Source organism: Natator depressus, chromosome 25, assembly GCF_965152275.1.
Source record: "Natator depressus isolate rNatDep1 chromosome 25, rNatDep2.hap1, whole genome shotgun sequence".
NCBI lineage: Eukaryota > Metazoa > Chordata > Testudines > Cheloniidae > Natator > Natator depressus.
Window position 1 is genome coordinate 12,422,231 of NC_134258.1, and position 23,154 is coordinate 12,445,384.

At 48.6% G+C, this 23,154-nt stretch overlaps 1 protein-coding gene across 1 annotated transcript in view; it reads left to right on the forward strand.

Moving 5' to 3' along the window:
- The first annotated feature begins 1,660 nt into the window (after nucleotides 1-1,660).
- LOC141977656 (calcium/calmodulin-dependent protein kinase type IV-like) overlaps nucleotides 1,661-23,154 on the forward strand; it is a 44,932-nt gene continuing 23,438 nt past the window's right edge. The window contains exons 1-3 of the mRNA XM_074939202.1: nucleotides 1,661-2,833; nucleotides 18,475-18,553; nucleotides 21,253-21,315. Of these exons, the coding sequence (XP_074795303.1) occupies nucleotides 2,736-2,833; nucleotides 18,475-18,553; nucleotides 21,253-21,315 (240 nt within the window). The 5' untranslated portion in view covers nucleotides 1,661-2,735. The remainder of the gene's footprint in view (nucleotides 2,834-18,474; nucleotides 18,554-21,252; nucleotides 21,316-23,154) is intronic.

A 23,154-nucleotide genomic window follows, 5' to 3' on the forward strand; every position in this document is an offset into this window, starting at 1 on the left:
AGTCTGTCCCCTCCCTCCCTACACAGGGCTTTGTCTGGTCTCGGGTTAAATGTCTCAGAGGATCCGGGGCTCCCTCACTTCCCATGGGACATTTAGGTGTCTAGCCTCAGGTTATAGGGCAGGGCCAAATTGCTGAATTGGTTTAATCTCAGCTCCATTCCCAGTGCCCTTGCGACAGTCTTCCTCACAGCCATGAACACCATTAGATGATCATCTTTCACTTCTCCAGCGCCCATCCCCCACGTAGATTGTAGATCCCCACAACACCCCTGTGAGACAGGGAGGTGTTATTAGCCTATTGCAGGTGGGGAAACTGAGGCATGGAGAGGCACTGTAACTTGCCTGAGGTCACAGAGCAAGTAGATGTCAGAGTCAGGCATAGAACCCAGATTCCTTGACATCCAGGCCGGTGCTCTAATCACTAGAACCCGTGCTCCCTCTATGTGGACACTTCTCCTGGAGAACTCAGTGTGTTGATGGATAAATTTGGCCTGGATCCAAGATTTGCTGAGCATCTGCAACACCCACGGAAGTCAAGGGGCTCAGCTCCCCTCAGCATCAGGCCTTAAAGTCTCCGTCGCCCTCCGGCTAAGCCCAGGACCCATTTACAAGCCAAGCCTGCCCATCCTAGGGGTGCTTGGCTATTGGCTGGGTGAAAGTCACAGCCCAGCTGGGTGGGGTTGGGACTGGATTGGAAGGACAGTTTTGTGCTTAGGGCACCAGCCAAGGATGCATTTGATCTTGTTTGAGGCACGGCCTGCATGGTCAGAACATAAAAGGACTCCATGCTTGGCAACTCAGCTGGTTGTTTAGTAACAGAACTATTTGCTGAGACACTGCAGCTGGCACACTAGCCCTGTGCACGCAGACTGGCCTCCCGGTGCCTCTTCCAAACACTTCCCTCCTGCAACCTGGGCTCCTCTCTCCAAGTTCCATGCAGGTGGCTACAGATCTTTGTTTAATTCCTGACTCCGCCACATCTTGAGACCCTGGGACAGCTCACGGGGGCTGGGGGTTTTCAAAAGGCCTAGCTCTCCTCCCATTGCAACCAATGAGGCTTCTATCACTGACTTCAGTGGGTGCAGAGGTTGGTTAATCCTGAGTGCTTTTGCAAAACTCACCCTTAAGCTCCCTGAACCTCAGTTTTTACAGTGTAGAGGAATTAGAAATCCCCCTTTAAATAGTGTGTGAGCCCTCTTGTGGTGCCCACTGTGTTCCATGCTTTACAAACCAGCCCGAGCAGCCGTATGTGTATGCAGCTAGACCACGGATGTGTAGCTAGTGAACATGGTTATTGGGACTGTGCCTGTGTGGTTGTGTGGTTTCTACATATTATTTCGTTGCATAAAGAGCAAAAGATTGATGAAAAGTGCTGAATCAGAGCTAGGTATTATCTGTAAATGTGGCATAAGAATCCTTCCTTTCCCCCAGCCTCCGTAAACTCATCATGGGGCTCAGATCTTGGAGGTGGGGAGGTCTCTATTTGTTCCTATGATATATACTATTAATATGAAGGCACTGGGTAAAATGACTGGGGTTATTTAAGGAACCAGCTGTCAGGCAGGGTTTTTTGTGCTGGGCAGGAGATTGCAGTGAGAGCAAAGAGCCATTTGGTGGCACAAGAGAGCCACTTAGAAAGGAGGGGCTAGAAATCGTTGGTGTTTCTCGTAAAGGTCACTTGTATGCTGCAGCTGCCGGGCGTGGTGTTATGCCTTCCTCGAGCCCCACAAGAATGACACAGCAAGAGAGAAACCCATGCGCTGATTTTTGAATGCCGTGCTGAATTGCTTGCACAGATGCAAAACTGCCTGCGTCTCCCTAGCCTTCCCTTTGCGGATGAGGGAGGAATCTGAAACGTGAAATCCTGGGATTTTCCATAGCCAAGAGGGCTGGGATCACAAGCTGCAAATTTCAGCGGATCAGCGCATATCGGAAATCTTCCAAGATTGCAAATCTGGGAGTTGCTCTGGGATGGCCCAGCCAGTTTGGGGCAATTTGCAACATGGGCCTTGAGTACTGGGTCAAAGAAGCAGAACCGTAGTAGAACAGAAGTGAAGGTGCAATCAGAGGTGGGGGTGTCTTTCTTGCCAACTAACCCAAAATGTTTGGAACTTTAAAGAGCAAACATTGAATCAGGGACAGATGCTTCAATATGCAGCGATTCCTTCTCTGCGGTTACGTTCAGTAATGAAATCAAAATGAATATTAATCAAGTTACAAAGAGCAACTAGCTGAAAGGATTCAGGATGATGCAAGCCACCGGCAGAAGGAAGCATGTTCCAGAAATAGAGGACACCACTGATGTCTTGATTTCTGCCATCTCCTGAGAAAAATACCAAGACACAAATCTCCTGAAGTGACCATCCTCAATGTGCAGGACTATTTGCTGTCTCTCCTTATGTGCGTGGAGGGAGATCCCTGCCTCAGTTAGTATTGCTGGCAGAGTCTATGAAAATCAGCTTTTGGCATTGAAAAGACATGGAGGGGCAGAAAAAATAAGGGGTGTGCAGAGGCATCATGAAAACCACAGGAGGGAGGAATCAATCTGACTAAGCCCAGTGTGCAGGTCTGTCAGGACAGAGATTTGCGGATATAATTTTATTCCACCAGAGAATCCTGAGAACTGCTTTTTAGTCCATCTGCATGTTTGACACTGGAATAGGTGGGGAGGGTGGGAAGTCACGGCAATCTCTGTCCCGCGTCCAGCAGGAAATTCCTTTCTGAGGCCCCTAAGCATGCCTACCTCCAAACCCGGAGCGGAGTACTGGATTGACGGGTCCCACCGCAACACTGCCCTGGAGGACTTCTACACCATGGGCCTGGAACTGGGAAGGTAACGGTTTGAGGTTATCGGGATTTGATTCGTGACGTGTGTGGGCTTTGCGTTTCTTGCTCATAACGGTGCTTCTTGGAGTTGGGGCTCAAGTGCACGTGATGGGCAGATCAAGAGCCTGGAGTGAAATGTGGAGAGGGTCTCCCAATGGATGGGAGAGAGGGGCGAATTGTTTTCATTAGGTCATGCAAATCAGCCCCAGAACCAGGATTATATCTGGTAGGTGATGGGGCAGTTTGGTTCAGGGTTTATAGGACTGGGCCTTTCCTCCTCTGGAGCCTGATCCTGTAAAGGGTAGAGTGGCTTTAATGGCTGTTGATTTATGTTCAGATTATTCCCCCTCTCACCCCTTCTTCTGGCCCAGGAGTGATTTAGGCATATCAAGAAATGAGCTCTACCACGATTCACCAGGCGGAGCAGTGCCTCCTCTCTATAAAAAGGGGTAAACAGGGAGGTGGCAAAGTTTGCAGACGATACAAAATTACTCAAGTTAGTTAAGTCCAAAGCTGACTGCGAAGAGTGACAAAGGGATCTCACAAAACTGGGTGACGGGGCAACAAAATGCAGGATTAAATTCATTGTTGATAAATGCAATGTAATGCACACTGGAAAACATAATCCCAACTATACATACAAAATGATGGGGTCTTGCGACCACTCAAGAAAGAGATCTTGGAGTCATTGTGGATAGTTCTCTGAAAACATCCACTCAGTGTGCAGCGGCAGTCAAAAAAGTGAACAGAATGTCGGGAACCTGTGGAAGAAAACAAGTCCTCACTCCGCGTTTGTCAGCAACAAGTCAGAGACACTTTATTACGAGCAATTGCAAGGGAAGACTGCGGTCGGACAGGGGCTCCCCCGTCCTTAGGCAGATCTTCAAAAGCAAGCAGTTTAAAGACAAGTATTTATACTCTCCCGTTACATACATCAATGGTTAGTTTCTGTTTATACATGGGTTTTTGTATATATTCTGCTTATTTAAAAAAAAACAAAAAACCCAGCATCTCTTGCAGTCATTCTTACTTGCACAAGTCCTCCCTCCCCTTGCTTTGTCTCTAAGTTAACCAAGATGGCTGCATTCAGGCCCTCTTTTTCTCCTTCCACTTCCACAAACCATTAGGAAAGGGGTAGATAATAAAACAGTAAATACCATAACACCACTATATAAATCCATGGTATGCCCACACCTTGAATACTGCGTGCAGTTCTGGTCACCCATCTCAAAAAATATATATTGGAATTGGAAAAGATACAGAGAAGATCAACAAAAATAATTAAGGGCATGGAATAGCTTCTGTATGAGGAGAGATTAATAAGACTGGGACTGTTCAGCATGGAAAAGAGACAACAAAGGGGGATATGAGAGAGGTCTATAAAATCATGAATGGGGTGGAGAAAGTGAATAAGGACATGTTATTTACCCCTTCACATACCACAAGAACCAGGGGTCACCCAATGAAATTAACAGGCAGCAGGTTTGAAACAAACACAAAGAAGTATTTTTTTCACACAACGCACAGTCAACCTGTGGAACTCCTTGCCGGGGGATGTTGTGACGGCCAAAACTATAACTGGGTTCAAAAAAGAACTAGATAAGTTCATGGAGGATAGGTCCATGAATGGCTATTAGCCAAGATAGTCAGGGATGCAATCCATGCTCTTGGTGTCCCTAAGCCTCTGACTGCCAGATGCTGGGGCTGGACGACAAGGGATGGATCATTTGAAATTGCCCTGGTCTGTTCATTCCCTTTGAAGCGTCTGGCACTGGCCACTGTCAGAAGTCAGGATACTGGGTTAGATGGGCCATTGGCCTGACCCAGTGTGGCCGTTCTATTTCCTTAAGCACCAGATAGTTCAGGAACTGATAACAAGGACCAGAGCTTCGGATTTGAATCTGCCCCATTTTGCAAAGGAAGTTCTGTAAAAGTGGTTACTCCTGTCCGGTCCTTGGGGGCTGATGTGCAATGAGCGTGATGGGTCTCAGTCCAACTCCTACCGGGCTTTTGTCCACCATCGCAACTGGTGCTAACTGGCTGTCTTGTCAGTCTGGACTATAAAGCTAATGACTCAGCGGATGTGGAGAGCTCATTCGGTGAACAGACATGCGACTTATTTCTGATCGGTCCTAACGTGGAACTGTGCTTTCATAATGGGCAGGGCACGTGCCCTGCTGTGTGTATGTCGGGACTTGCGCTAAACCAAGCCAGGGGTGAAATTTCCAGACTCGTCTCTATGTTGGAGAAAAATGAGATTTTAAAGTAAGCCAAATGTTGCGCTTCAAACCCTAGAATGTGTCTTTCTGAGCAATAGTTTTCTCCAGCGAGGGTCACTTATTCTTATTATTTCTGATTTGCATTGCAGTAGCACATAAGGGGGCCGCTCAGTCAGGGATTCAGGCTCTGTGGTGCTAGGCTCTGTGCAAACCAATAACATAGACAGTCTCTGCCCCAGAGAGCTCTCAATACGGAAAGGACTCTTTGATGTCAATGGAAAGGCTCCCCTTTACTTCAGTGGGCTTTAGATCAGGTTCTAGGTGACTCAATAGACAGATGGAACGAAGGGGGCGGGGCAGAGGGTGAGAAGACAGAGTGATGGGAGAGACCGGTGTGTTTGTGTAAGTTAGTAGACACAGAGTTTTTCTGACCCAGATCCCACTGAAGTCAGTGGAAAGACTCCTGCTGACCAATAGCAGGCCCTTGGTTTGGGCCCTTACAAAGAAATGGGCAATTTGCAAAACCCAGATCTGGAGCTTGGTTCAGATTCTCCCTTAAAGTTCAGGAGAGTTTGGAGCTGGAATGTTGAAGCCCTCCTGTGGTCTCAGCCTTCTGGACCAGCTCTAGAAGTCGATTGTAAGTTATTTGCATTGCAGATATCCATATAACATAAAAGTCTGATGGAAGCATAGGCAGGAAATGCGAAGGTAAAATGAAAAACCTACCCTTAATTTAATACGTGTCGCAGACTCTCTTGATTTTATCATGAGTCTTGCAATATTTGATGCTTTTCCAAAAGCGCCAGCTCCTGGACTCAGGTGATTAAGTGAGAATCTCAGCTTCCATTTAAACAAAACAAGCTTCTAGCCCTCATGGCTGCAGAGAAAAGCTTGTAAACATGAAACTTAAAGGCTCAGAACCCAGAAGACAAACGTACAATCTTGGGGCCATCTTTCTGGTTAGTGTTTGCACAGCACCTAGTGCAGGGAGGTTCTGGTCCATGAATGGGGCTCCTGGACGCTACTGCAACAGAAGTAAATAAATAAATAGAATAAATGCACCATAAACATCATCATTATCCTAAAGAGGATTTTTTTCCCTCATAATTTGTAAGCCAAATGCATGAGGCTGGAGGGCTGGGCTTGCAATTTTTGCATGTTTGGGGGTGGCAACACTGTACCCTGCTGTGTCTAGCTGTTGCAGCTCCCATTGGTTAAGAACAATCCTCAGGGCCTGATTCCCTAACGCACTCGCATGCTGATGTCAAAGGAGGTTGTGAATCCCTGACACCACTGAGCACCAGGCCCTCCGTGCTTACAGAGCCCTGTACATCTACCTGGGGGACAGAACTTTCTACGGATGGGGGAAGTGAGCAGACTAAGGCTCCAGTGTCTTGGGCCAAGGCTGTATAGTCAAGGTCTGATCCAGAGACGTGCTGAGCACCCACAATCCTCATTGCCTCAGTAGGGTTAGCAAACACTCTAGGTCTCTCAAGATGAGACCATTACAATCCAGAGCAGGGCTCAGGTCACCCTTGCTGAGACCCTTAGACAACTCTGCTATGGTTAGGGTTGTGTAACGAAATGAGACTCTCTGGGTGTTTCCACACTGCAATAAAACGCCGGCAGCTGGCCCGGGTCAACTGACTTAGGCTCAAGGGGCTTGGGCTGTGGGGCTATAAAATTGCAGTGTAGACATTCGGGCTCAGGCTAGAGCTGGAGCTCCGAAATCCTGCAATGGGGGAGGGTCCCAGAGCCCAGGCTCCTGCCCTAGCCTGAATGTCTACACTGCAATTTTATAGACCCACAGCCCAAGCCCTACAAGCCTGAGTCAGCTGACCTGGGCCAGACGTGGGTGTTTAATTGCTGTGTAGACATATTCTATGAGAATGGACCATATCTCATATCTCCACAACAGTAGCTCTCCACCTATTGTTTTTGGTCCATGCGCCACAAAATGGCCAAAGAATTCATCTCTTGATGCACCATATATTCCATGGTCCTTTGTGGTTGCAGAGGATTGTGGGATTTGGGTCATGGGAAGAAACAATGAGAGATTTTGGGCCGCGGCTGGATCTACAATAACTGGATGCTACGAGGTAAATTCAGGACCAAATTTAGGAGCCTTCAGCTTAAAGCTGGTTGGAAAACTGGACTTGGCTCCATGAACATGTCCAACTTTTGCCAGTTGGAAAACGGTCAGAAAAACCCACAATTTTGGAACAAAATATTTCAAAAATCCCCCCCCTGATTCTTTTTTCTTCTTTGTGACCCGTTGAACCCTATCATGGCCACAAGCACAGAAGAGCTTTTAAATCTGTTTGCTTTACTCAGCTATCAGCTATGAGAGCTCAAGAGGCTCAAGAAATGCGCAAGGAGTAGAAAGGGACAGGAACAACTGAGGTAGGATTGTGCACTGATTAGGGCACCTAACTTCAGCTTTAGAAGACCTGAATTTAATTCCCTGCTCCGCCACATACTCTCTGTGTGACCTTGGGCAAATCACTTAACCGCCCCCGGCCTCAGTTTCCCATATGTAAAATGGGGATATTAGCATGGCCCTGCCTCCCGGAGGGCTGTGAGGGTAAATGCATTGGCAGGTTGTGAGGTGCTCTGATGTTACGGTCACGGGGACCGTAGACATACCTGAGAATGGCATCTGTAGAGAACTGGAAATGAAATAGCTCAGTCAGGTTTCAGTTCATATCCCTGCCCATCCACAAAGGTACCAGGCTACGTTAAGGCCTGATCCAACACCCTTTGGCGTCAACACCTACTGACACCGGTGACTTTGGATCAGGCCCTTAGACAACAGCGCTCTGCACAGCTGCAGACAAAATACCTTCGTGTCACTGGAGCAAAAGCTCGGCTATTTCTTTCCTTTTTTTTCACTCATAGCTCTTCAATATCCGGAGCCTGAGCCAGCAGTCTTTCACACACACAAGTAGCCTTTACTCACGTGACTAAACCCATTGATTTAAGGCCCAATCCTGCACTACTGAAATCAATGGGAAGTTCGCCACCGGACTGGTGATGGGTGTGATTCACTCCCCCCATGCACAGGGCCAGTATAAGACGTGCAGCCTTCAAGCCCCACTTAAGCCTTCAGAATAGGGTATCGATATTGCATGGGTTTTGCACTGGCCGTGTGCATGGGGCATCAGTTTTGCCCCCACGTGAATGAGGGTTTGCAGAGTGCCCGTTGTCTCCAGCTGCTCTTGATTTAGCAGGTAGCTGCGTTCAGTGCTTTGCTGGGCCTAAATCCTGACGTAGGATTTCCCTGCTTGACCCCATTCCATTGCTGTGGTAGAAATTCCATTCCGTTGACTTCCCTGGGAGCAGGACAGGACCCAGTCTCTAATAGAAACACTAACAAAGCTCTTAACTGCAGCACAGATCAGATGCCCTGCTAGACAGAGCTGTGCAAATAGCTGGTTTTTCGGTTCACTGGCAGTTTGGCAAAATTGGAGGGAAAATCATAGAAGATTAGGATTGGAAGAGACCTCAGGAGGTCATCGAGTCCACCAAATCATTTCAGGATGATCCAAAATGAATTTTTTAAAATTTTTCAGCCAGGCAAAAAGCAACAACAACAAAAAAGTTTCCGGTCAAACTAAATGTTTTGTGTAGATTTTGAGCTTTTTAAAATGTTTTCTAAAAGTAAAATCGAAGGCAATTTTTTTGACAAATCAACTCATTCCCTTTTGAAAATATCAAAACAAAACATTTTGATTTCTTCAGAATTTTGTTTGTTTCCTGACCAAAACAATTCAGCAAATTCTACATGAATTCAGGATGTATTTCAATCGACCCAAATCTGCATTTTTGCCCCCAAAAAGTTTTGGTTGAAAACTTTTGCCCAGCTCGAATGCTGTATTAATGAGAAACCCTGGCAGGGCAGAGGAAAATCCCCAGGTTGCCAGTAAAAACCAGAGGTAAAGAACAAGTGGAGTGTCTGTTAGCTCTTGGCTTTGTGTCGCCAGATATTAATACCGCAGACATGTGGATTTTATTAATGCGTTGTCCGAGAAAAATAGCACAGCAGTCAGGATGAATGAGTTCCAAGGGAACTGAATTTAAATTTCATTTCTATAGACTTTGGGAGGTTGTTTTACTGTCTGGCAGATCATGTGAAGCTAATACTTGAACTTGAAAATCCATCTGCATTACGTTCCAAGGGCTCTTCAAGGATCATAACAGACAAGGCTATAGCTGGCCGCAGTGGAGATTCCATTCCATGAGTCAGTTGCCCTTCTTGTGAAAGACTGGGGGTCGATTCCCAGTTACTCCATTCCTGTGCTTGGAGGGTAGAGTTGGGAGATTATGGGGGCTTTAAAATACTTTTGTGTTTCCTGTATTCTTGCAACATCCAGACCCTGGTGTAAATTAGAGCAGTCTCAGGGCTGCTGTAACTTATGTTGTTTTCCAGGGGCCCCTGTGGGAAGCAGAGAACATCTGTAGGGCTTTGCACTCCATACATATTCCCAACACAGCCCCCGTACGAGGAGCTGGGAGCAGGACTGATGCAGAGTCTTGACATCAACTGTGCACTGGCAAGGGGTATTCTGAGGGGGTTTTATGGATTACGAGAGGACTCAGGCATATAGAAGTGGGTTGCTGAAGTGGCAGTCAAGGGGTTAATTCCCCCCAAACACGTGTTCTGCCTTCTGCAGGGGGGCGGATAGAGAGGTTTGGCGACAACTCATCAGGGATGAGAGACGAGGGGAAAAGAGCCCAGACCATGTGTTGAGAAGCTACAGCTCTCAGTGGAGTCCGTGGGAGTTGTTGCCCGGGCTCAGCACCGTCTCAGGATTTGGCCCAACAAGCCAGGTCCAGGGCCCAGTCCTCCATCAGGCTGCCCCTCACACACACAGTTGTTCCCCCCAGCGCAAAGTAGATGTACAATCCTCCCGGTCGTACCTGGGTCGTTCTCACTAGAGCTGCTCGCTGGAGTGCGCAGCAGGCTCAGGTCTGCTGAGCTGAGTGCGGGGGAAATGGTTCTGTTCCTATAAACCAGGGATATGCAGACTGCGGCTCGCGAGCGGCAAGTGCCTCCTGCCGCTCTTTGCAGCATATGATAATAAAATGCTGTGTGATTTAATGACTAACGAAGCTAAGTTATTAACCCATCAGGATGCTTGCACTATGTTATTAACCAATTGTAGGTGATAAAATAATAATGCTTAGTCATTTTGCTGTGAGAATTGTATGTGTATATAATTGTATATAAACTAAATATTTCCCCTGCCATCCTGTTTAAACACGAATATATTGTACGATAGACAAGGAAACACTGAATTCACACTCCTGTGGCTCTTTGGGGTAACGCTGATGGCTGGTTTGGCTCCTGAATCTCTGAGATCTGCGTCTCACTGCTTTGAAACAACAGCACAACTAAGAAGATCTGTTGTGTTCTGTGACCGTCCTTATATCACATTCAACTCTGCAGTATCTGAGAGCCTTCCGATAGTGTCCTTTGATTTCATTAAAGCCTTTGTAACACCGGCCTTTGTAAGAGTGAGATATTGATAGCCTGCTCCAGCCTTTGTTTTTATTTTACCATTGTGTGTTTCTTTGTGTTGTGACAGCACCAAGGAGCTCCCAGCCGTTGCACTGTGGGCTGCACGGACACAGAACCAAAAATCTGCCTCTACCCCCAAAGAACTTACAATCAAGGACGTTTTATTTATCTAGCAGTGGAAGCGTTCTTCGGCCCACTCTGCCACTGCAAATCCAGGGCGCTGAGCCGGCTGTGTCACCTCCTCGCCTGCACATACCAGTGCAGCCACTAGAGAGAAATAGCAACGGGGGAGGGGGGGCTATTCAAAAGTGGGTGCAGTTGAAACATCCAGATTTCAATCAAATTAGTTTTGTTCCTTCCCAAAAATCCCCCCCTGTCTGTACTTGTCAGTCCTTCGCTTCGCTCTCTCTTTTTTTTTCCTTTCACAACTTGAAACGCCAAGTACTGTGTGTAATCAGAGGTGATAGAAAACCATTCTCCACCTGCATTTGTCACTTAGTACCACGCTGCCTCTGGTGCATTGAAAGTGACCGAGCAGAACGCCTTCCGCAGACTGATTTGTAGCCAATAGTTTCTTCTAATCAAACAGTGAATCACAGCACTCAGCTTAAAGGAGGGGTGGGGGCGAATCCATAAAGCGGGGTGTCAAGGCCATTATCAGACAAATGAGCACAGACAAGTGATATTTATCAGGCGCAGGGGAGGAGGGCTTTAGAATATTGCACAAATCAGTTCTAAAGACAGACTGGATTGAACAAAAAATGGCCAACTAGGGAGTGAGGTAATAGTTTATTCCCTGTAAAAATTAATTGCTGAAGGATATTGCAGTGAAGAACAAAAGATAGGCCCTGAGTCTGAAATCTGATCTAACTGGGTCCCGGGTCTACCTGATGTGACTTGCAGGATTGGGGTCTTAAATCCCACATATGTTGGTTTGATTATTGGTGGGGAAAATGTGGATTTTTATCCTGCTTTCAGTGTCATATAAGTATAAAATTAAAATATCTACATCTCAGTGATGTAAGATGAGCAATTGCAGCTGTATTCTCGATCAGCATTGAGTACAACATGCCAAACCCAGAGGTGGCCCCAGGTGAGAAAAGGTGCAGGGAACCTCTTCAATTACATCTGTGCAGGAACTGGGGTGAATAGAGTGCTTTGCTTCCGTGTTAGATGGGGAGGGGGCCAACCAGGCTGGAGGTGTGGCCATCCCTTCATGTATGAGGCCTGATTTGCAGTTATTTTGGACCTGCTCTTGGGGCAGGGATGGCTTTCAGCCATCTTTGTGCTCACTGTATTCTGGGGTTATGGAGGCCCTGGGAATAAGTTAGAGCAGCCGCAAGGCTGCTCTTATTTATGCTTTGCTTCCCTTGGCCCCTGGGAAATAGAGCAGCTGCAGGGCAGTACACTGGTCCAGTCACAACCCCCAATCCAGTCCCTCAGCTAGGGGCTGAGAGCAGGGTGTGCATAGAGCCCGCAGCACACCAGCCAGGGGAGCCCTCTGCACTGGTAGGATGGCCCTGGAATGCCCTGGACCCAGGAGCATCTCACAATAGCCAGGCCAAAACTCAGCCTATAGTCTTTGGCTCCTCCTCCATAAACGATTATATTGGATAAAGTTAGGATGACCAGACAGCAAATGTGAAAAATCGGGACAGGGGGTGGGTGGTAATAGGAGCCTATATAAGAAAAAGACCCAAAAATCAGGACTGTCCCTATAAAATCGGGACATCTGGTCACCCTAGATAAAGTGTACACTCGCATTAGAAGCAAATCCAGTCTTTTTTCAACAAATTCTGTCGGTACACATTTTCCAGTCATCTGTAAAACAAACACAATTATATCTCCATTCACAGTCAAGGTTGATTACGGATATTTATTCAGAGCTTTAAGTAGAAGTAGAAGATGACTCTTCTGGAAGCTCAGAGACTGGGTCAGCGATACAGACTGACTGGGGGGTAGCTAATTTGTCTAAATCCTGCCACTGCCACTGACAATGTTATTGGAAAACACAAAGGGTAAGAGGCTCTTGCGTGTACATTGACACGCAAAACTGAGCATCTCTTAAACTCCGAGCTGATTATTTGTGAATGATTATACTAAATGCAGGATTTGGGCTCTAAAGTAGCCATGCAGAACGTTCACCTTGAACGGCAGCTGGATGAGACACATCGAAGTCTGGTTTTGGATTCAGACTTTGCACGGGTGGCGATAGGTTCAGGATGCCTGGGTTCTGTTCCTAGCTCTGCCACTGACTCACTGCGCAACCATCTGTGCAATGGGAGGAATAAATACACACCTTTGTGTACACAGCTGAAAAGGGGGGTCTAGGGGCAAAGAATCAGAACTGACACTTGATCCCCCAGGACAAGAAAGTCAAAGAGTAATAAAATGTGTTCAACTGCTCAGAGCGGGAATTAACCTGCATCAAAGATGAAATTGCAGGGTTGTGCCATGGTGGCTTAAGCAATAGTGGATTTCGCTGTCCAGTGGTTAGGAGATGTTGTGAACTAGATCTAAAAATTACTGGCAACTGACTGAGACCGCGGGGGATTTTAAACGTAATGATTCCTCTTTAGTAACTTGAAGTGGCTTAACTTTATACACTGGTACCTTTCCTGGACCATTTTGCTGATCCTCAGAAAACTGGAAAAGCATTTTGGGGGTCTAGTGGTTAGAGCAGGTGACAGGGAGTCAAGACCCTTGGGTGCTGTTCCTGGCCTTGGAGGGGAGGTGGAATCAGGACTCCTGGGTTCTATTCGCAGCTCTGCTACTGGCAATACTAGGTGTCCTTGGGCAAGTCACCTCTGTTTTCCCTGTACAATGGGAATAGCAACAGTTATCTGCCTCATACGCCTGCTGTGAGCCTGAATCCACGTGTGCAAACACTATGGGTGACAGTGTTTGCTGCCCTTCCCAGAAGCCCAGCACACCCAGACCAGAGCCCAGGTGTCGGAGACAGAGTTGGCTTAAAGATACAGCGGAGCTTGTTACGCGGCGGCCACTGCCCTCACCCGCCTTGCTGACATGGAAAAATAACCCACATCAGTCCCAGAGGCACAGCTCAATCCATGCGGCTTCCCCCCCGCCCTCACCCCTCTGGCACGTGCTGTCGCTCCCTATCGTTCCTGACCCTGCTCGGCCTGTTCACATTCACTCCCTCCCCCGGCGATTAGGGTGACCTCCCAGCAAAGCACAACCACCCCAGAGCACCCCATTGGAGAGGCTCCAGGTGGGACTCCCGGGAAGAGGACTTGTCTGCAAAGCTGCTTGCCTGGCATCTCTTCCTGGTTAAAGGATGGCGGGCGTGTCTTTCACGGCGCAGAAGCCATCTGACTCCTGGTCTCGGAATGACGAGACCCACTCCTGGCTGCTGTGTAAGTGGTGAAGGCGCAAAAGAGGGGATGGGTGGGAATGACCAAGGGCTAGTCCTCCCTGATAATCCTCTTTACGATTTAGTTATTATTTCTGTAGTGCGCTGGGCCTGAAGAGCTCAGAGCCTGGCCTGGTTTGCAAACTGACGCAAGCCCCTGTATGTTCGCTCTCCCTGCAGTTTCATACACAGGTTTTTGTGCCAGTAGAACTATGATAGGGAGGGAGGTTATTTTTTTTTTATCAATGTAATTTTATCGGTACGCCCCTCTGCGGGTGGGTTATACGGATATAAAGGCGTCCTATACCAGTATCGATTATGAGACCTTGGGGGGTTTTGCCTTCCTCTGCATGGGAGTGGATTTCCTGCTGGGATCATCTGGGCATGTCTCGCCTAATCAGTTCCCTGCCGTTGCAGGGGCATTGGTGCACCTCGGTCCCTCCTGTTCTCTGCCTGGGTCGGGTAACAGTGTGGGCTCCTGGGGACTAAAACGCGTTGGATTAACTGCCGTCATTGGGCTCGACATGACGTGTGATGGGCTGTGCTCTGCTCTGTTGATCCCTTCTGGCCTTAAATTCGAGGCAGCTACGAAACATCTGCTATAAGCGCCTTTACACCGGCATAATTAGTCCACACTAGGAGCGTGCCTTAATTACATCATCTCGTTAAAGCCATGCAACGTCTGCGTGGAGACAAACCCTAAGAGGTGCTTTGGGCCTGGCCTAAACACAAAGTTGCATGGATTTAACTGGAAGATATGATTTTAAACTGATTTAGTTAATCCAGTTCAAAACCTTGTGTGGACGCTTAATGTGATTTAAACCTGGCTTGTATCCATTTCGATTCATTCAAAATGGAGTTCATCACAGTGGACATAAGCCAAGTGTAAATGACATTGAGGGTGTCCATCCAGGGTTTTATACTAGATTGAAATAACACTTTTAGTTAAACTGATGCAATTTAGAATGTAGGCAAGGAGGCCACATTTCCCAAAACATCTAAGAGACTTAGGATCCTAAGTCCCATTTTCAAAAGTGCCTAAGGGCCAAATTTTTAAAGGTATTTAGGTGTCTAAAGATGCAGATCAGGACCTAGTTGGAAGTGGATTAAGCTGAGCGGGAATAAGTGTGTCTACACACGGAGGTATTCAGGAAGAGCTATTGCCGTTTAAATGCACACACTGTCTCAATCTGAAACAACTTGCCAGTGTAGACAAGCACTTGGACTCCAATGCTCCTAAATCTTGAAAATGTTACTCTGCATTATCTGAATGGTGAGTAATTAGGGCTCAGGGTTTGCTTCTAGCGCGAGGTACTCCACAAGCAAGGGAGACACCGCGGGCTCTGGTTTCCAGATGTCTGAGCACCCCCTGCACTCCAGCTGAAGTCAGTGTCCTGGCGGCCCTGCCTTGGAGCTTACAGTGTCAGTAGAAGACAGTGGCCTGCCAAGGCCCCAGAGGGCCCTGGTACAAAAATAATTTAGGGACCCCCTTCCCCATTACGAAATCCACCCCCTTTGAGCTTTCCCACAGCCCCAGTCCAGTCTGCTGTACATCTTTGGACCCTCAGCTGTGGCCTGGTTCCCCCACAGCCGCAATCCAGATCTCCCACACCTTGGCCCCTGCCTGGCTTCCCTCCACCTCTGAGGGGCCACATCTTCCATCTCTGCCCCCACCCCTCGCGCATCCCCTGGTGCTGCTATTTCCCCCCATACCTTCTCCATGCATCCGTGCTGGCTGCTCGTGCCCAGGGTTGCCCTGGATGGAAGGGGCCCCCCATCCCAGCCACCCCTGCCACTGGGGGCCAACAGGCCCTGCTCTCACCCAGTGCCCACTCTGATTGGGCCCCCATAACCTTGTGGGCCCTGGTGCAACTGCCCCACTGTAGCTATGCCCCTGGTAGAAGAGGTGTGGGCCAGGTGTGGGGTTGGAGGGTGACGGACTGAGCCTGTTCCAATTTGGAGGGTGAGGGGATGTTGAGAGACAATTGCCTTTTGACAAATGAGTCCCCAGGCAAACCCCGTTATATAAACTTCAGCCTTTCCAAATAGCCCGGGGGCTGGGATGCAGCCTCTCTTTCTTCTGACACAAACAGCACTGGGTTACTACTACTGCTTCCTTGTAATGAAAGCGGTGCCAGGGCTCACGCAATATTTTTACATTCGTAACAGATGCAGCAAGCCCAGAGGTGCCGGGGCTATGAACCTTAGGGGGTGCCAGCCCCTCCTCACCTTAGGGGCTGGATAGTTTAAAGTCTACTGCTGGATAGTTTGAAGTCACAGTTCAGCAGAGCCCGTTCACCCCCTTTGTGAAAACATGATGGAACAGAACAGGTCGGCTGTGCCCCGGAGACAGCTTGCTCTCTGCAACCGAAGACTAAGTGGCTTTGCAAATGGCCTAATGACCAGGATCCAGTCCTGCTTGATTGGGTTTGTTTGTGAGGGGGAGATGGGGAGTTTGGGTTTGTTCCTCGGGGTGACCGTTCATGTCTGCAAGAGGAGAGGGGCTGAATTGAAAAGATCCTCCAAGGCTGGGGAAAGTGGTTGATCAGACTCTGCGGTGTGCATAGCCTTCCTCGTGTCGGTCTTCCGGGCTGCTGGCCGTGCGGTGAGACACAGCCCTGTGCAGAGAGCCAGCTAAGGCCCACGCGGTGCACAGAGCAGGTGTCTTGTTATGTAGGGATGTGCGGTGTCGTGGGAAGCAGCCTAAGGCAAGTGGAGTGTGGCGGGCCGTGGCTGCCAGGAGGCCAGATTGCTGTGTGACTGTTAAATGAAAGCTGCTTTAATGCAAAGAAGAACACACACATCATGACAGGCAGCAACTGCTCAGTCCTAGGGTACGTCCACACTTCCAGCTGGAGGTGTGAATGGTGGCTCAGGATTGTACTCAGGGCAGCTAGCCCCTCCCAACTCTTGCACACCCACTATATTTGTAGCATGCTAGCTCCTACTGCAGGTGTGTCTCCTCCAGCTCAACATGGGGACATATCCAAATAACCCCAGACTTTCCTGGGCTCCAAGCACTAGCCGGGGAGTCAGGAGACCTGTGTCTAGTCCCAGCCGTGCGCCTGGATGGCTGTGTGACTTGAGGTGCAGGTTGCTAATAAGAATGCTCTGTGCCTCAGTGTCCCCATCTGTAAAATGGGAATGATCACACCCACCTATGGGCTGGGCTATGGGATCTTGCATGCCGGATGTCATGTGCATTGACAGCACCATGCTGGCATTAGCATCCCGGTGCCAAGGGAAAGTGGGGGGGTTGGGGGGAGCTTGTGGCCCTGGAGGCTTGTTCAGGGAGCCCACGTGCCGCATACTCTCGCGAGCCTCCCGTTCCGCTCCCCCACAAGGATGTAATCTCTTCTTAGGCCTCTGCTTGCGGCTGGTTCACTTATTGGGGTGTGGGGGGAGGGGATGCTTCTTTCTGTCTTAAAAGCAGCTTAAGGATTTAAACTGCCTCAATATTCCATTTTTAATTAAAATGGTTTTACCAAGGAAAGCCGGAAAGCCAGGGGGGAAATATAAGCCCCTCGCACAGCTGAGCACGCTGATCCTGGTGCAATCAAAGGTCACAGTCTCTGCATCCCCCTCGGGCTGCACGACAGCAGCAGAATGAGCAGCAGGTCCCAAGTGCTCTGTGATGGTGCCCTCAGAGCTGACAGTGAGACGCCCACGTAGCACGAGCTGCAGCTGTGAAAAGTCCACAGTGGTAGCGTGGTGAGAGAGCATCCCAGCCCCTGCCACAGAGGGCCCAGGGGGTGCCCTTGCAGTAGTGAGCATACACCCACAATACCTAGCTCTACATACCGCGTCTCATTTGTAGATCTCCGAGCGCTTGACAAAGGAGCTCAGTATCATACCCCCATTTTAAAGATGGGGAAGTTGAGGCACATAGAGGGAAGTGACATGCCCATGGTCACCCAGAAGCAGAGCCAGGAACAGAACCCAGATCTCCTGTGCCCCACTCCAGTGCTCTGTCCACTAGACATCACTGCCTCCCACATGTGCCCAAGGTGACTAGATGTGCCTTAAATCAAGGCACCGTGACTCCATAGGGAGGTGCATGACTCTGAGCCACAGAGCTCAGGTCTGCACTGTGTGGACATCCACACAGTGCTCATCAAAGTCCTGCCCCAGCGGGAGTGTCACCCCCAGGGAGGGGTTGTCCAGTCTCCGCTTTGCCTGAACCACAGTCCAGCTCCGGGATCTGGAAAAGGCAACCTCAGCACGGTCACAAGCGGCCCTCAAAAGGAGGCGTGTTAGAAGCAGAGACTGGGTGTATGTGATGGAGCTGGAAAGCCGGCGTGAACACCTTAGCCCTTGTATAGACAAGGACCATCTTCCAGGCTGGCCAAGACCTGAATCTCGAACTTCGCAAGCAAGCAGCAAACCACCCTTCAGTCTCCTTTCTGCCTTCTTTATCCATTGCAAAGAAACGTTGAAAAGTGCACCAGCCCCCCCTTTGCAGGTTGTCTCTGAATGGCCGTGGCTTTTTTGTCCGGAGGGCTGGTAACACGGTTGACCTCTCCTTCTTTCTGTAGGGGTGCCACTTCCGTGGTCTACAGCTGTGAAGAGAAAGGAACCCACATGCAGTATGCAGCCAAAATCCTGAAGAAGACGGTAAGTACCTGGGACGCCGTCCTCAATGATTTCCAAAAGGTTCTGAACATTAGCAACACGTGGTAAGTAACAGGAGGAAAAAATCCTAGTGTAGACAAGGCAGTCTGTAATCTCAATGTGAGTTAGCAGGTTGAGGTCAACCTGCTAGATTCCCTCATCAGTGAAGAAACCCCCACTGAGGTCTGGATTTAGGACTGCATGGTTACAAATTTCAGCTGGACTGCAAAGGATCTGCATTGATCCAAGCAGATGCTACGAAGAGGAAGAAATAAGCAGCCGTGTGGCTGGGGGAAATGGGAGAATCCCTTGGAGGTAGAGGGTCAGTGTAGTCCTGGGGGAGTGAAGGCATGCATGGCTGGGGAATTTCCTGGCCCTGGGGAAAATGGACCATATACAGGAAGGATGGGCTCCACCTAAACCAAAATGGAACCAGATTGCTAGCGCTTAAAATTAAAAAGGCCGTAGAGCAGTTTTAAACTAAGGGCTTGGGGAAAGCCAACAGGTGCAGAGGAGCGTGTGGTTCGGACATCTAATGGCTAATGTGACACCAATTTTTAAAAAGGGCTCCAGAGGAGACCCCGGCAATTACAGGCCGGTAAACCTGACTTCAGTACCAGGCAAACTGGTTGAAACTCTAGTAAAGAACAAAATTGTCAGACACGTAGATGAACATAATTTGTCGGGGAAGAGTCAACATGGTTTTTGTAAAGGGAAATCCTGCCTCACCAATCTACTAGAATTCTTTGAGGGGGTCAACAAGAATGTGGACAAGGGGGACCCAGTGGATATAGTGTGTTTAGATTTTCAGAAAGCCTTTGACAAGGTCCCTCACCAAAGGCTCTTAAGCAAAGTGAGCTGTCATGGGATAAGAGGGAAGGTCCTCTCATGTATTGGTAACTGATTAAAAGACAGGAAACAAACGGGAGGAATAGATGGTCAGTTTTCAGAATGGAAAGAGGTGAATAGTGGTGTCCCCCAGGGGTCTGTACTGGGCCCAGTCCTATTTAACATATTCATACATCATCTGGGAAAAGGGTAAACAAGTGAGGTGGCAAAATCTGCCGATGATACAAAACTACGCAACATAGTTAAGTGCCAGGCAGACTGCAAAAAGCTACAAAAGGATCTCTCAAAACTGGGTGACTAGGCAACAAAATGACAGATGAAATTCAGTGCTGATAAATGCAAAGTGACACACATTGGAAAACATAATCCCAACTATACATATAAAAATGATGGGGTCTAAATTAGCTGTTACCACTCAAGAAAGAGATCTTGGAGTCATTGTGGATAATTCTCTGAAAACATCCACTCAATGTGCAGCGGCAGTCAAAAAAGCTAACAGAATGTCGGGAATCATTAGGAAAGGGAGAGATAATAGGACAGAAAATATCATATTGCCTCTGTATAAATCCACGGTACACCCACGTCTTGAATACTGTGTGCAGATGTGGTCACCCCACCTCAAAAAAGATGTATTGGACTTGGAAAAAGTTCAAGAAAGGGCAACAAAAATGATTCAGCATATGGAATGGCTTCTATATGAGGAGAGATTAATAAGACTGGGACTTTTCAGCTTGGAAAAGAGACGACTAAGGGGGGTACGATAGAGGTCTATAAAATTATGACTGGTGTGGAGAAAGTAAATAAGGAAGTGTTGTTTAGTACCTCTCATAACACAAGAACTGGGGGCCACCAAATGAAATTAACAGGCAGCAGGTTTAAAACAAACAAAAGGAAGTATTTTTTCACACAACACACCATCAACCTGTGGAACTCCCTGCCAGAGGATGTTGTGAAGGCCAAGACTATAACAGGGTTCAAAAAAGAACTAGATAAAAGTTCATGAAGGATAGGTCCATCAATGGCTATTAGCCAGGATAGTCAGGGATGGTGTCCCTAGCCTCTGTTTGCCAGAAGCTGGGAATGGGCGACAGGGGATGGATCACTTGGTGATTCCCTGTTCTGTTCATTCCCTCTGGGGCACCTGGCACTGGCGACTGCTGGAAGACAGGACACTGGGCTAGGTGGACCTTTGGTCTGACCAGGTCTGGCCATGCTTATGTTCTTATGACCATGGCTGGGGATTCTCCACCCAAGCAATTCCTGGTTGCTGGAATGACCCCTTGCGAGCCACCAGGAATAACTCAAAGCAGACTTGGATGTTATGGGGCTAGCCCAGCCCTCACCAACCCCAGGATTTGGGGAACAAAAAGATGGCTTAAAGCAATCTTTGCCAAACCCCCTCAGCTGCCCGACATGTTTATCGCCTGCAGCTGAGGTTCAAACCTTGACTCTCGATTACAGTTCCTCTCTCTGTACAAAGGGTCATGGCCAGTCAACTGATGGGCGTGGAAACCCTGCTCTCTTCAGCTGTCTGGTCTCCCACAGAGCTGTGCGGCTCTCTGTTCTGCAGTGCTGGTGCTGCTCTGAGAGGCTCCAGCTCTTGGGGGTTTGCTTTGGAAGAAGACGTCCCCTCACATACGTGTTTAGAAGACCTGCCACGTATGTGTGTGGTTGATGTGGAATGGGAGAATGTACGTGCGGTTAATACGACCCGGTTCAGAATTAATTCCAACCTGGTTCTAAAGAGCAGCAGAGACCTCTGTATTTATGCACTGATCAAGCCCGACGTCCAGAAGAGTTCTCAAATGTAAAGATTTGCATCATTGTTCTTATTTTATTTTCTTCATTTTTAGATTGACAGAAAGATTGTACGGACAGAAATCGGCGTCTTACTGAGGCTTTCGCACCCCCACATTGTGAGTATGAGCCGTGTGGCTGCTTTGTGACTTAAATCCACCCATGTGCTCCCCAGACAGGAGTCCGCTATGAATCTGTCCTGAAGTAAATAGCCATAACATTTTGAGGGAGGACAGCACAAGCCAGCGGAATTAGGAAGGGTGGAAGCAATGGATGTGCATAGCCCTCTAGCTCCTAGACCTCCTGGTATTGCACCCTAACCCATGCTGGGATTCCCAGAACCCCATGGCCCCACATCAGGGGTGCCAGTCCAGTTGTTGCCCAGAGAGAAACAGAAACACACACACACACGCACACACCTTGTTTAAGAGGGGAAGGAAAGTATCTTCCCAAAAGAATGCAGTTTTGATTTGTTGGTTGTTATGCTGTAGATTTCTCTAGCACGTTTCACCCAGGTGATGGGCACTGGTATCAAACCCTAAGATAACAGATGGGATCCCCAACTGCTTCCCTTAAGCTCTCTCCATGCGGCACTACTAAAATGCAGCTACCTCTGGGGCAAAGGGCAACACCAGGCACACAGTGGGCAGCAAAATAGGGAATCTTTGGCCAAAGATGCTGGAGCAAACCCCTATTTCTTGTAGCGGTCCCTTCTGGCCTGTATCTACCCTGACCTCCTGCATAACCCGAGGCGTTGTGTTTCACCCAGTGATTCTTGCAACCTGCCTATTAACTGATGGCTGAACGAGAGCATCTGTTTAGTCCCAGCCAGTCTTGGTACAGGATGGGATCTTCAGAAGCACCTAAGGGAGCTGGATGTCTAGCCCTCTTCCGAAAGTCAGCGGGAATTAAACTAAGGGCCTAACTCCCATGAGCACCTTCGAAAAATCTCACCTTTCAAGGCAACAGATGATGGGGGACTTCGCCACCCCCTTGGGGAAGCTGCTCTGACGGCGAATCGCCTTCATGCTTAAAAATTTGCCCTTGTTTCCAGCTGAAATTTTTCTCACGCCTGCACTCACCCACTAGGCCTTGTTCTTCCTTTGCTGGCCAGGTTCGAGCCCTCTGCCCTCCGGTCTCATCTCTGCACAGGGGAACTGGCAGACCGAGATCAAGCCGCCTCTCGACTTTTGATAAACTATGGGCAGGTCTACACTACAGTACAGAATTACTTTGGTATAAGTATGTTGCTCAGGGGTGTGAAAATCCACCGACCTAACCCCCAGTGTAGACTGCACTATGTCATAGCTCTCGGGGAGGTGAATTAACTAAAGCGCTATAGCAGCGTGTCTATACCTAAAACGCTACACCAGTGGAAGGGCTTCCCCTGTTGGCATAGGTAATCCACCTCCCTGAGAGGCAGCAGCGAAGTTGACGGGAGTCCTAGTGCTGTCTACACCAGGGGTTAGGTCGGTATAACTGTGTCGTTCATGCGTGTGGATATTTCACACCTCTGAGCGATGCAGTTATGTTGGTCTAATTTCCTAGTGTAGACCAGGCCTTAATAAGCGGCGCTCCTAAGTCTCTCACTGTGAGATGTGTTCCCGTGACTTCTCTGTGCCATGATTCCTCTCTGCACAAAGCAGATGTGCGCTGCAGCTTGGCAGCCTTCCTTGTCCGCCTGGGAAATTATCAGCCATGCTCAGATCAGTCGTTAGCCTTTTCCTCCAGGCCCAATTTATTGTCTAAACAGCCACCAAACTCTCAAAAGGAAAACAAAACTTCCAGCTGGAGCTGTCTACCCAGCCATAACTCCCAGAGCTTTCAACCTGCTGCCTCCCTTCTCCAAGGACACCTGCGAGAGACAGTCCCCTTCTGTGATCCCACTCCGCTTCCTGGAGATCTTGATCTATCCCCTGCTCAGCTGCATATGATTAGTGACCAGGTCGGCTGGCCCG